General features: G+C 36.6%; 1 protein-coding gene across 6 annotated transcripts in view; it reads right to left on the reverse strand.

The window, feature by feature from the left end:
- Nucleotides 1-936: 936 nt before the first annotated feature.
- GAB1 (GRB2 associated binding protein 1) overlaps nucleotides 937-12880 on the reverse strand; it is a 136631-nt gene continuing 124687 nt past the window's right edge. For 4 of the 6 annotated variants that reach the window (XM_090036456.1, XM_090036455.1, XM_090036457.1 and 1 more), the window contains 5 exons: nucleotides 10569-10658; nucleotides 7426-7519; nucleotides 6967-7090; nucleotides 3903-4025; nucleotides 937-2842 (listed from right to left, as the gene is read on the reverse strand). In XM_090036456.1, coding sequence (XP_089892582.1) covers nucleotides 2684-2842; nucleotides 3903-4025; nucleotides 6967-7090; nucleotides 7426-7519; nucleotides 10569-10658 — 590 coding nt within the window. In that variant the 3' untranslated portion in view covers nucleotides 937-2683. The remainder of the gene's footprint in view (nucleotides 2843-3902; nucleotides 4026-6966; nucleotides 7091-7425; nucleotides 7520-10568; nucleotides 10659-12880) is intronic. The other 2 variants (XM_090036458.1, XM_090036460.1) reach the window with 1 other exon arrangement.

Genomic DNA, 12880 nt, shown 5'->3' on the forward strand with positions numbered 1-12880 from the left:
TTTTACTGACTACCAAATGCTATACTTAAGGATCTTTCAGTTGTAGTATCAGTAAACGAAAATTTGCTAACATTGAATAAGAATTATAAATAAGAATGCTTCAATTCTTCAAATTATTTTCTATTTGATGTAACTGCTTCTATTTCTATAAAGACACACTAGTTTAGTAATAAGTACTGCCTCTACATGTGCAATTAATGTGATGCAATAAACTCTTGAGGCATATTGCACTGGAGTTTATTGCTGCTGGGTGCTGCGTTTACACGTGTGCCCAGGACTACAGCACATTGAGCCAGGTTGGAGCAGCCCCAGCTGGCAGTGGACCCAGTGGGGATCAGCCTGTCAGTCTGGGGCTGCTCCAACCCAGGTCAATGTACTGCAGAAAGGCTGGCTGTGACATGATGATGCTCCAGTGTTGGGCTAAGCAGCAAATACCTCCCGCACTGAAGCACCCTTGTGCCCTAGCCAGTCCCATCAGTGTTTATATATGCACTGCTGCACACTAAATGATGCTACTGTAGGATAGTACTTGTGTTGACAAGTACTAACCTACAGCATCATTTATTAGTTTACTGCCGCCTAAAAGAGCCAAACGTGTAGATGCTGAGACTTTACTGTGGAGCTAATTAGGCAACTCCACAGTAAACGTCTTATGTAGATGTACCCAAACAGTCCAATCTTATTTTGAATATACTCCATTGCAGCACTCCCATTCAATTCAAAATGAGAAAGATTTGGCCTAACTTTTGCTGTTCAGAGACGTTTCTCTGCAATTCACTTTTGAAAACATTTTGGACTCAGATGTTTATAAGAGCTGTGTACTGTACCCACAATCTGGCCGTTTCACAGAAGAAAACTGTATTTTAAAATTTATGCACTTTGCCATATATTTTTTATATTTATGGTTCTGTGGCTTCACTGGACAGAGTATACACATTGAAACTGAGCAATTTGATTTATTTAAAATTCACCTCAAAATGCATTATGTTTAGTTTTTTTTTAAAAAAAACAAACATTGAAAGCATCAAAATATTGCTAATTTAAAAAGAACCCTTATTAAGAATGAGACAATTTACATACTGTAGATTGGGGGAAAATATTGTAAGTTAGGCACCGTACTGAGGCCAGCATGCCAGAAAAAAAACCAAACCACATCTGTATGCTCATTCAACATTTTAAAAGTCTGGACCAAAAACAAAGAAAACAAAACAAAATCCATCAAGAGTTACTCAAGGGTACTTGTGTAAAAAAGTGTTAGTAAATTTTCAATTCAGACATAATAAATTTAACAAATCATTTACATAATTGAAGACCTCTATTTGCTTCTTGACAGCTAAATTAATTCTAAACCAAGGCAGACCATTATTTGAAACTGGCATAGTGAAAATGAAAGGATCACAGTACATAAAGCTTTAAATCCTGTACCAGGAAAGAGCAACACATGGTGTATGAGGGGATCAGGTATAGTATCTATTTTTAGAAAAACACAGATATAAAATATCAGTTGCATAGGGATTTAAATATAAGGCCAAGCAGGAGATTAAGTAAAGTAAGGATCATAGGAAGGGCACTATGGTGTCAATACATAGTATTTCCATTTGAATTACTGTCTAATTCAAAATCACAGTATCTTGCTAGTACTACGAACAGTGAATGTCAAACTGTCCTGTTAATCTCAAACTGAAAACCAAAAGTAGGACTTCTAAATAGTACAAAACTAAAGCTCATTGTCTAAACCTGATCAGTGTATTAGCACAACAGTGCTCAGTACGTACCTGATTATTTATATATTCTACCTTCTGTAAATAATATAAAGGTTATTTTTTGTTAATAGGTATGAGATCACAACATTACTGCATGCCATCAGTGGTTTGCAGGCTTACTTGATATTTAATTATTTAGTCTTTAAAAGTGTAAGATCCTACCCTGCAGAATCTTCACCCAATGAACACAGAACACTGTCATTAATAAAATACAATAGAAGATCTACCACTAACAACTAATGTATAAGCCAAAATTCTAGGTCTAAAACCAATAAAGTTCATTATTATTAACTCACAGCAATTTTTGTTAGGAAGGTAACCTGTAGACTTCCAAAGATTCCTTGCATGTATTAAATATAAAACAGTATGTAACTAATGGTCGTCTCTTGCCATTTCAAGTAGATTATTAAATTGTGAAACTATTTCTGCTAAATCAATTTTAAGTTGTTAAAATCAAGTTCAAACATTAATTTCCCATATCTACAAGTAGCTTAATTAACCTAAAATTGTAATGCATAGTACTGTAATAAAAAATTCTCAAAATGAATTAGGCATTACGGTACACTAATTAGGAATACCTGAACCAACACTGTAACTGAAAAAGTGCATAAACTTAATAATACTACAGATGTGTTAAGTACAAGACAAAATGTTTCTGGGAGCTCAGGAATACTATTTTACACACTATTTACATTTTGTGAGTTATCCAGATGCCACAAAGCACAATACAGGATCTTAACATTTTTGCTGTATTTGAAGAGTCCTTTAGCTCCCATCCTGTTCAGGTAGGAAGCTGTACACCGGTGAACTGTCAAGTACTATACAGTCAAGCAACATTGCAGTTGTGGTTCAGTGTTTCTTCAAAATGCAGAATGACAAATGACGCTCTTTTTTTGTTCTATGAAGAAAAAGCTGTATTTTCATTTTACATTTTTACTTGGTGTTTCAGATTCTGTAGACTGCCTCCCATCAGTCCATGCTTCTCGTGTGCTCTTCAGTGCTAGCGTTTTCTGCTGGTCAACCACAACATAATCCACTCTTTCATCAGCCACACTGCTACCGGAACCACTGCTTTTTTTCTGGAAAAGAAATGGAGAGTGAAAAAGGAGGAAAATAAAAATAAATATACAATAAATTATAGCCAATATAATTTATAATGGAGCTATGCATTTAATAAGGCCTAATCAGTCTTTTTAAAGGAAGTAATACTGTATTACAGACAGTGAAAGTATTATTTTCTTTTTAAATAATTTCACCTATCCAAATGGACAGTTAAGTGCTGAAAGTCATTGCATATAAAAACCTGGATTTTGTAACAAGATAGCAGGCAACACAGAGAACAGCTCACAATTTTTGTTCGTACTGGAAAAACATAGTTGAGATTTGAAAGATGTGAGGAGAGCCAGCACTGGGATGGCTGGTATGCGTTTAATGCCTGATACAAATATAACCTTTTAAAGATTTTAGTTTCCTTGGGGTTTTTTTTTTTGCAGGAAAGGAGAGACAGCCTGTATATAATATTTAAGAGCTATGGGGAAGAACCCTCCAAGAGGATGTTTTACTTAGTTAAATTTGCTCTAAGAGATGAAGAAACTTAGCTACCTGGACATTTGGAAATCTTATGCCCTCATAGACTAGTGTAAAATCCCAAGAGGAACCTGGAACAAGAATATCTCATATCCATTCCACAAGTCAGCATCTGTGGTCACGGAGAAGCACTCACTTTTAACAACATGAATTTCTGTGAAACTTTGCACAGCAGGGTCCTTATGGGGCTCTCTGACAGCTCACTCCTTAGTAGACTACCAGGGGACCGGTGTTTTGCTGCCCTCCATCTATACCGGAGGCAGGGAAGGAGGAAGAACAGAAGACTGTTGGATACTCCTGGATATTAGAATAGCTCTAACTTCCTCAGGGAAGAGTCAATTCTCTTCCACAAAAAATCCCTTGAATGGCAGCACACTCTCAATGGCCTATGACTGACCACAGGCAGAGGTGAAGCTGCTGAGTAGGCTTTCTTTCTGAGACATGAGGAGTGAGTAGAAGAATCACACCTAATCTAGCAAACCTTAAGACACCTTCATTTTGAATATCAGAGCAACTGTAAAAAAAAAAATTAAAGTATTAAATTTTGTGTACCTTACGAGGTGGAGTAGATTTTCCAGAATCTAGATCCAAATCTAAATATTCTACTTGTTTATCTCCTTTAGGTTTTACCATAGGACTGCTTCCTCCATCAAGACTGTTGCTAGCAAACAGAATCTGAAATTATAATACAAATACAAATCAGCAACTATGAAAATTCTAAGTAGTACATGTACATGGAAGTAGTATGTCCATGCCTGTTAAAAACTGCCTCGACAGACAAGTTTTGGGAACTGGTCAAAGAGCTGGTAAGCAATGCAGATTTTGTAACTTGCCATTAATGAACTAGTATGCTAAACAGAAGTTAGGCTTAATTAATGTTAAGCTTGGGACACGGAATTAAAAGACCAATTTAAGGCAGATGCTCTAAAACAGCTGTGCCTTCCACCTACGCTATACATCCCTTTCAACAGTGTGAGTTAAAGACATAGTAAGGATTTTTGGACTGGCATACCGTGTCTCAAGTTTAACATTACTTAAAGGAAGACTCTTGTATTTTATTATATTAGTAATACAGATCATTTGAGGAACACCTGGCCTTTTAAAATTGTTAAATTTTGAGAGATACTTTTGCATTTCATTCAAAAACTATCATGGTTAATTTAAAAATCAAAAGGAATTATTATTCAGCTGATAAAACTTCAGGATTAAGATAACCAGGGAAACTTTGGGAAAAGCTACCTGACATGAACTAAATCATATGGCATGTACCTAGTTTTCAGTCAGCCCAGATTTTTACCACCTCACCTCCTCTGTCCTCTCCCATTCTGATCCCTCCCTCTTAACAGGTGTTATAGGAACAGTACAATAGAAGGACTCTTCTCTAAAAGATAAAGAAAAAAAGGAAGACAGAGGGCAGCAGTCAGCAAAAAATGAAGAGCAAGGCAGAAGGAAAGACAGAAAGGGTACGGCTGACAGCAACTTGAAAGAAAAACCTGAACATTGCTCATTTTACAAAATAAAACTGAAGTATGACAGGTGGGAGCAGTATATTTAAGACGATGACAGAAAAGGATGAGAAAGTTAATACAGCTATTTCCCAAACCTCCAAGGAAATATTAGTGCATTTTAGAATAATGAACCTGAAACCTGATAGACATTACAAGATTACTGGGAAATAAAATGATTAATGGGTTAAATGCAGTTTTTATGTTTGCATGTTTGTTTTGAATTTCATTTTATTCCAGTATCATCAACTCTTTTTTTTCCACTGTTGGGACAACATAAAACAAAACATACAAATGGCTGGAATTTAAAACAAAAAACAAGAAAACCCGAGTTAATTAATATTGGATTTCTTTGTCAGGATGTTCTTTGAAAATTGTTTTTCTTTTAAGTTTCTGTTTTTGTATATTTCATATTTAAATTATTAATGCTGTAGTTTTACTACTTCTGGAAAGAGTGAAAACATATTACTCTGAATATAGAAAAGGACCTATACATATGATCAGACAAGCAGGAAATGTCTATTAAAAACAAAAACTTGAAATTTAGTTAAATGAAAACAAAATGCATTTTTGTACCACACTCAAGGAAAATTAAAAATGCAAGAAAGCAGAAAATATGAATGAATGGCTAGTTCATCTAGATATGGTATTAAAACAAATCATTTAAGGATTAAAATTAATTTTCTTAAGTGGCATCTTAAGAACACAGAGGGTGCATCTACAACTACAGTTTACTGCGGAGTAGAATTGTTAGCTCCACAGTAAAGTGTCACCGTCTACATGTGCATCGGTATTAAGGTGCAGTAAACTAATTAACTCTCCTGTAAGATAGTACTGTTGGGTACAGTACTATTTTATGGCAGAGTAATTCACTGCACTGGAATGCACCTGTAGACACTAACTGGGGGCATAGGTTGAGCATGGTCAGCCCAATCAGCCAGGGACCTACTCTGCTCCAGCTCAATAGCTGCTCTCTTGGGTGCATGTGTAGACACTGGGCCCAGAAGCAGTTTACTCCAACTTGAACTGCTCTGGAATTTATTGTTTGCATTACTCGCATGTGTAGAGGCACCCAGTAATACTAATTCTCAATTTCTAATTCTGCTAATAATTTGCTTGTTGCCGTAGCCAATTCATAATCTCAGTATCTCAATTTTCCACCTGTAAAATGGGATATTACTTCTTACTTACCCCTATTTCCCTCCTGGGACTGCTAGAATTAGTTAATAATTTTATAGTGCTTTGAAGATGAAAAATGTTTGGAATTTTTTTTTTTTATACTATAATCTCCACTAAATAGGGTTCTAAACAGTAAAAACTTGTAACAGATAAACAGAGACAAGCCTAGGCTGAAATTTTATGGCTACAGCTATGAACTTTCCCAAAGTGAAGGGCCATTCTGAACTAGGTTTTTGTTTAAGAACTTGGGATTTTTTTATTATTATGATGTTATTGTAAAATATTACTGCAAATTGTTTCTGTTTGTGAGACTCATGCATTATTCAGATACATTTCAAAGAATAATTACAAGTAACATACCAAGAGCTAATAGAGTCAACACTCTAAATAAATTAAACTAATTTTATACACTGTAACTAATTCTTAAAAACAAAGCCCTATCAGAAATAAGATAGAAAATTTGAACATGAAATATTAATAAAGATTTCCTATGATTCTCATTCTTTCCATTTTTCTTTGAAATACGTTAACTTGTAAAATTACATTTTAAAAAGCCTTTAAATGTAGTTGAAGAATACTAGCATAATTTTTTCCCTACTGATAATGTGCAACTGTCCTGACACAGTTTAGAAGCAAAGATGACAGAAAGAAGAAAGTCCTTGGGAAAGAATACATTTTAAACACTTTGAACAAAACGTCTTCAGATTTGTTCCACGCATACTAACCTGGCCTTTTACTAAATGAGCAATTCTAGCCTTAAATTGCTTAATAATACCCTATTAAAATAAAACAAACATTCTACTTCATTGAGGTATGTATCTAGAAAAAAGAAGAAAAGAAAGGGCTGTTGGTTGACAAAAAGGATTTTTGTTTGCATGTTTTAAAAGCAAGGACTGCACCGGAAGAGTAGTTAAGATGTAGATATTACATACTGGGTCTTCAGTGGACTGATTGGGATTCATGGAAACATAATTCTCTTCACTGTCGTGCGAGTCACTGCTGGAAGTTGTGCTATGAACTGAATCCGGTCTGGGAGACATAGGAAACCTGGAGGAGCTAATTACCAGGAATTATTTTACAAACAATAAAACTTGAATATTTTAAAACTCCTGGTAAACAAAAAAGAAATAAGTATATTAGAGTTTAAATTCTTACATCAGGTTTACCAGAGTTGCATTTTCCGGTTATACACTGTTCTTTATATTCAAAACACTTCACTGTACAACAAACACACATACAGCTGACATGTTTATGGGCACACATGCATACATACTTCAAAAGGAAAGTCTCTGCTACAGAAGCTAAGAAAAAGGAAAGACCATACAGATGTTCATTAACACACTCTTCAAAGAAAACAAATAATCTAAAATAAGAAAAGTTATGAGACTTACTCTCGTGCAAAACTTCTGGTGATAGGAGATCTAACAGGGGCTTGTAATTCCTCCCACTCAGGCAGAGGTTTTATTTCTAGTGGAGCTGGTTTTACTATATAAGAAAAAGACAATTTTAAAGTACAGAATATTTCAAAACAAAGTCAAGTTCATCAGTTTTTGAAATATTAAGCTGTCTAGAGGTAAATATGTTTTATAATTTGCCAGTGAGTAAGATTTCTCAATTAGACCCAAAATACCCACACTTATCACTAAAAATTGTTTGGTTCTCAAAGAGATTTCTGAGCCACTGTATGTTGTCCATATTTTTAAGTTTTCCAAATAATTAGGATCCTGCTAATTACAGGAGCTACTATAATTTAAGAATTTGGAAGTAGCACGTTTATATGCAGTTCTATTCTGAAAAGAGAACTTGAATACGACACAGGAATGTTTTACATATATTGTGCTACGACTTATTGTATGGGCTCAGTTCACAAGTAAAAAGGTGGGGTTGGTTGTTTGTCTTTTCTTAAAGTGCCAGTATGCCATCTCTAGGTCTGAAATATTTTCTCATGGACTTTTGGTACTGAAAATATTTTGCAGACCCAGTTGTGCCCTCATGGAGGTGAAAGTGATGGCAGAACCAAGCTCTGAAATTGGAAATTAGTTAAAGAATTTGAGGTGCAAGGCAGAGGTGTTCCGGCTCTCTTCAGTGCTTAACTGAAAAGAAGAAGGAACATATTTGCCTCAGTAGTATCAGATGAAAGCATTCTTAAAAAGCTGTAACTGTTAATACAGTTTTCAGGGTAGGACCACACCTTCTTAATGACAAGTTAAATTAAGCATAATTGAATTCAAAATGGGAAAAAGGCCCCCAAACATTGTACAACAAGCATTTGTATCAATTTCAAAAACTCAATTTCACTCTTTTAAGACTCTTAGGGAAATATGTATACTCAGACTTGAGAAGGTAATTATTCTAAAGTATCTAATGCTTTTCCTCCCCACAAAATACATAACATTTAGTATAAACTACAAAACAATTGATGAAGCTGATCAATTTCTAGAGATCAAAATGTTTACTGAAAACAAATTTCAGACAGATAAAAACTAGTTCATACACAGTAAAATCCATAGTAAATGACCATACAAGGGAAAGACAAAAAAGTCAATTAAAAAAGGTAGTTTTCTTGCAAGGGAGAAAAACTTGTACTTGATATATTTGTCAATACTTAGAGGTAGTCTTTTAAGATAAATGACTAATCTTAACAGTCTTATATTTCAGTGCAACTATTTATTTAAATTAAATTTTATGGACCACATCATTGGAATTAAACACTTAACTACTCTCCAGTGAAACTGAAATGCTGTAGGAGTGGCCAACTTGAAACACAAGATGCACTGGTATACTTGAGTAATTTATGGTGAAACAGATTTTGCCACCTTAACTCGCACGTCCTAGTGCCTTAGTCATCAGGTAGTCTTACTGATTTTTTTAAAAGGTTCTCAAATCATTTATTTCCACAGGACTACACAAGGAATGGGGTGTTATTCCACAGGAGTTAGGGTGACAGAAACGGAGTTTATGCAAGTCATGCCATGGTATGGATGAGTGGCATTAGAAGATACCAGCACAGCTCATGTGCTTTATAAAGGGACAAGGAACCAGCACTTGTGGCAGAGGTGGTATCTTTTATTAGACCAACTAGATATTTGCAAAAAACATCTTTATAAATGGACAGACATCACGGCAACTGCACTCAATAGCCCAAGTACCACTCTGTAGTAGAAATGAGTATGGGCTGGATCCAATGCCAGCTGAAGCTAGCTTTTGCATAAGCTCCAGAGGTTTTTAGATTAATTGTAAGTGCATCTTATAAGGTGATCAAATGTGCTGTTATAAAATGTTTGACAATTTAAAATTTCTCATTCCCCATATGATTGTGAAGGGGACCAGCTCTGATAGCTCATACCATAAGCCAGCCAAACTCTAAAACTGTAATGATTATTTTTAAAATATAAAACAAATCACTGTACTAATATACAGGATCAATTTCTTTGGCTGCATTTCAATGTTTAGTCAATGGCAAGAGAACATTAAACTGCAATATCAGCATTAGCTCTTAACCATAAATTATTTAAATTGATACATAGGTAGGCCATATAGACTTACTCCTAAAGAAACAGATACAAAACTAAATCCAAAATATGAGATCAAAGCTTGTATATTACTGTATTTACTTGAATCCAAGGGGCAGGGGAGCATTCCCTCACCTTGGATTCCAGTACAAAGTGGGAGGTAGGTGGCTGCTGCAGCTCAGGCTCTGGCCTAGAATAAGAGTCTCCAACCCCCCTGTCACTTGTCCCCCACCACCTCTGTCCTGCCACCTGCCCCTTTCCCACTGCCATTGCTTACCCTCAGTCATATATCCAGCTCTGGCCCTTCTCTGGCCCAGGGCATCAAGCACATGGTGGTTCTGGTCGCTGCCTGGCCAAGCAACCATGGCAGTGGCATGTGACAGCTCCAGCTCCACTCAGGGCCGGGGCCAGAACCAGCATGTGCTCCGTGCCTCAGGCCAGAGCCAGAGTGGTGGGAAGTGCTGCAAGGATTGGAAGGGGGTAAGCCAGGAGCTGGGAGGTGCAGGCGCCAGGGGTTAGGCAGCAGGAAGGGGAAGCAGCAGGGGGCATGGTGGCAGGGTGGCAAGTGGCCGGGGGGCAAGGGGCATAAATCAAGCCACTTTGACTTTGACTTCCCAGCCACTTGCCCCCCTACCACCTTCCTCTTACCATTGCTTGCCACCCTGCAGTGGTGTCAGGTGGGCGGAAAATTTAAGATTGATCCTGCAATAATTAGGTTCTAAACATGGAAAATTATAACAAATTTATAAATTTTTCATGCATAGAATCTAATTATTGGGGGTCATCTTACATTTAAAGTCATCCTAGTTTCAGGTAAATACAGTAATTTCTGGTACTGCTTTAAATACACTATTTAGGATATAAGGATGTTTCCCCTTGCATAGGAAAAAAATGGTTTTCAAGGAAAATGTGTCCATGGTCTCAACTTACAACAGTAGTCATGATAATGCCTTATGAGAGCTTAACCTATAGAAAAACATTTTTACAAAGCTCCATACAACATGCAATGCTAAAGTACATACCCTTTCTTCTTGTAGTAAAGTCACCTATGGTTTGTGAATCAGTTCGCTCTAAACCATGTGGTTTAGGTCTTAAAATTTTAGGACTTTGACCTAATTGGTAAAAAGAAGACTCGCTTAATATTATGTTATTTTTATAACTGGAAAAATGGAATTCTTTAAATAGGCAGCAGAACCCCTTGCAGAAAGGTTAACTTTGGAAGCATAAGCAAGCTGCTGAGGAAGAGTTTTACAGCCTGGCTAGGTCTCATGCTAGCACTTAAGCACCACACTTGAAAGGAGCAAAACACTGCATGCAAGAAGCTCGTCTGAAGTAAGCAAGATTTACGTACCAGGTACTAAGCCAGTTTAGTTATTTCTGAGTTAATTAGGATTTTCAAAAGTAGAATATTTTTTAAAATGTCATGTTAGAGGAATATCTAATGTGATGTGAAGAATGGTTATCCTTCATATGTAGCAGAAGAAATAATTATGGCTAATTTAAATCACTTTAAACAATATTAAAAATTTCTTAGCCTGTGATATTCTTCTTAGCATAGCTATTCCTTTAGAGACCCTATGAGGTCCTATTATATTTCATTTAGAGGATGAAATCCTTTAGCAGTCCTTTCACATATTGTATCTGTTGACTCTGTTCTCAAAGCCCTGTATTCTATCTGGGCTGTTGGCTGTGTATAAATGACACACTACTGCAGATCCCCAGAAAATCTCCCCTGAGGTCAATGGGAAATTTGCATAAAGGTGAGTCTTTATATAGTAAATAAAAACATTTTTCTTAAGTCTGGGTGTCTAAAATTAAGAAACCCAACTGTTAGGTGCCAATTTTCAGACAGCTAATTTTAAGCACCCAGGTTTGAACCATTTGACAGAAACTTTTAGCTATGTATTAATTATTCTGCACCTCACTGATATTCATCTTTTATTGATAAGCTGAGACACAGCAAGCACATGTTCACAGGTCATCTTAAGGACCATGTGTTTTCTACCTTTCTCGTTCTTATCCTTCTTTTCTCCCTTTAAGTTCTTTCCTTTCCTTGTCTTTGTGGCTCAAGAAAATCTCAAATTTGTTCTTTTTTTGCCTGGGGGCAATCATTTACTGTCCTATCTGCCATACTAATAATCAGCAATAAAATAGTTACTTCTTAAGTTTAAAGCATCACCACCAGCAATTTAAGTGAATTAGATTAGTAGAGGGCAGTAAGGCATTCACAGCTTTTGTTCTAAGCTGTCTGCACACTCAGGAAGAACAGCACTGCCTTAGTGCATTTTTGATTCATGTATAAAACATTCAGTTTTAACCCTGAAACTGGGTACAGCTTATTTAATTTAAAGCTTGAGATTCAGTATAATTCCAGATGTCCCACAGGACACAAATAGATAAGGGCCATGCAGTCAATGACACACATTACACACATCCAGATACCAGCTGGATTTTTGGCTTAATGTAAGCACTGGACTTTAAAACATGTCAAATAATAGATGTTGTTTTTGGTTTTTCACACAGATAGAATTACTACAAAACTAACTATAATATTACCTAGCTTCAGGGGTGCTGCCAGCCTCTTCCTGGTGGGGGGGGCTGAGCCAGGAGCACCACGCCTCTGCAGACAGGAACGGGGTGGGCTCAGCTGCGTGGGGTTAGTGGGCAGCAATGGCGGCACTAGAAGGGGGGGGGCGGAGGGGCCAAGGTGAATTTTGGTGTGGCTATAGCTCTTCCCAACCACACTCCATCCCGGGCCACCCCTGCCTAACTCTCATATTGCACTTTTCATTTACAGATCTCAAGCAGTTTTTGAAGGCAGTCACCATCATAAAGATCTGTAAAATAGGAGAACTATGACAAAAATGACTTTCCAAAGATCACCTAGTAGTTCAGTGGCAAATTGCTTCATAAATATAAAAGAATTCTCCTAGTTTTGAAGGGCTGGGCCCAAAGCATCCCCAGTCTTTTCAACTCCTGTGGTTGAAAGAGTTTGGGGCCAAAGCAATGGTTTAAGGAAACATATTGTGCTGTTATCAAATTGCCAGGGTGATGCAGTTTCTCCACGCTAATACATTAAGTTGTTTGTACAACTTTTTGCAAAGAAAATCATATTGGACCCCATCCTACTTTGCCTCCAAGATATCTGAGTGGCACTTAAACCCCTCTTAGGCCCTTAAGCCACTTAAAACAATACAGATTCACTCAGCACCACAGCCTGAATTTCAGTGAGCAAACAAATGGTGAAAAATTTCTTTTTAATAATACAAGGTATTAGTAATCCTGTTTAATATAATTTTAAGTTGGTTTTATACCATGCCACAAGGATTCCATT

Source organism: Crocodylus siamensis, chromosome 2 (assembly GCF_052110815.1).
Source record: "Crocodylus siamensis isolate JL-2025a chromosome 2, ASM5211081v1, whole genome shotgun sequence".
Taxonomy (NCBI): Eukaryota; Metazoa; Chordata; order Crocodylia; family Crocodylidae; genus Crocodylus; species Crocodylus siamensis.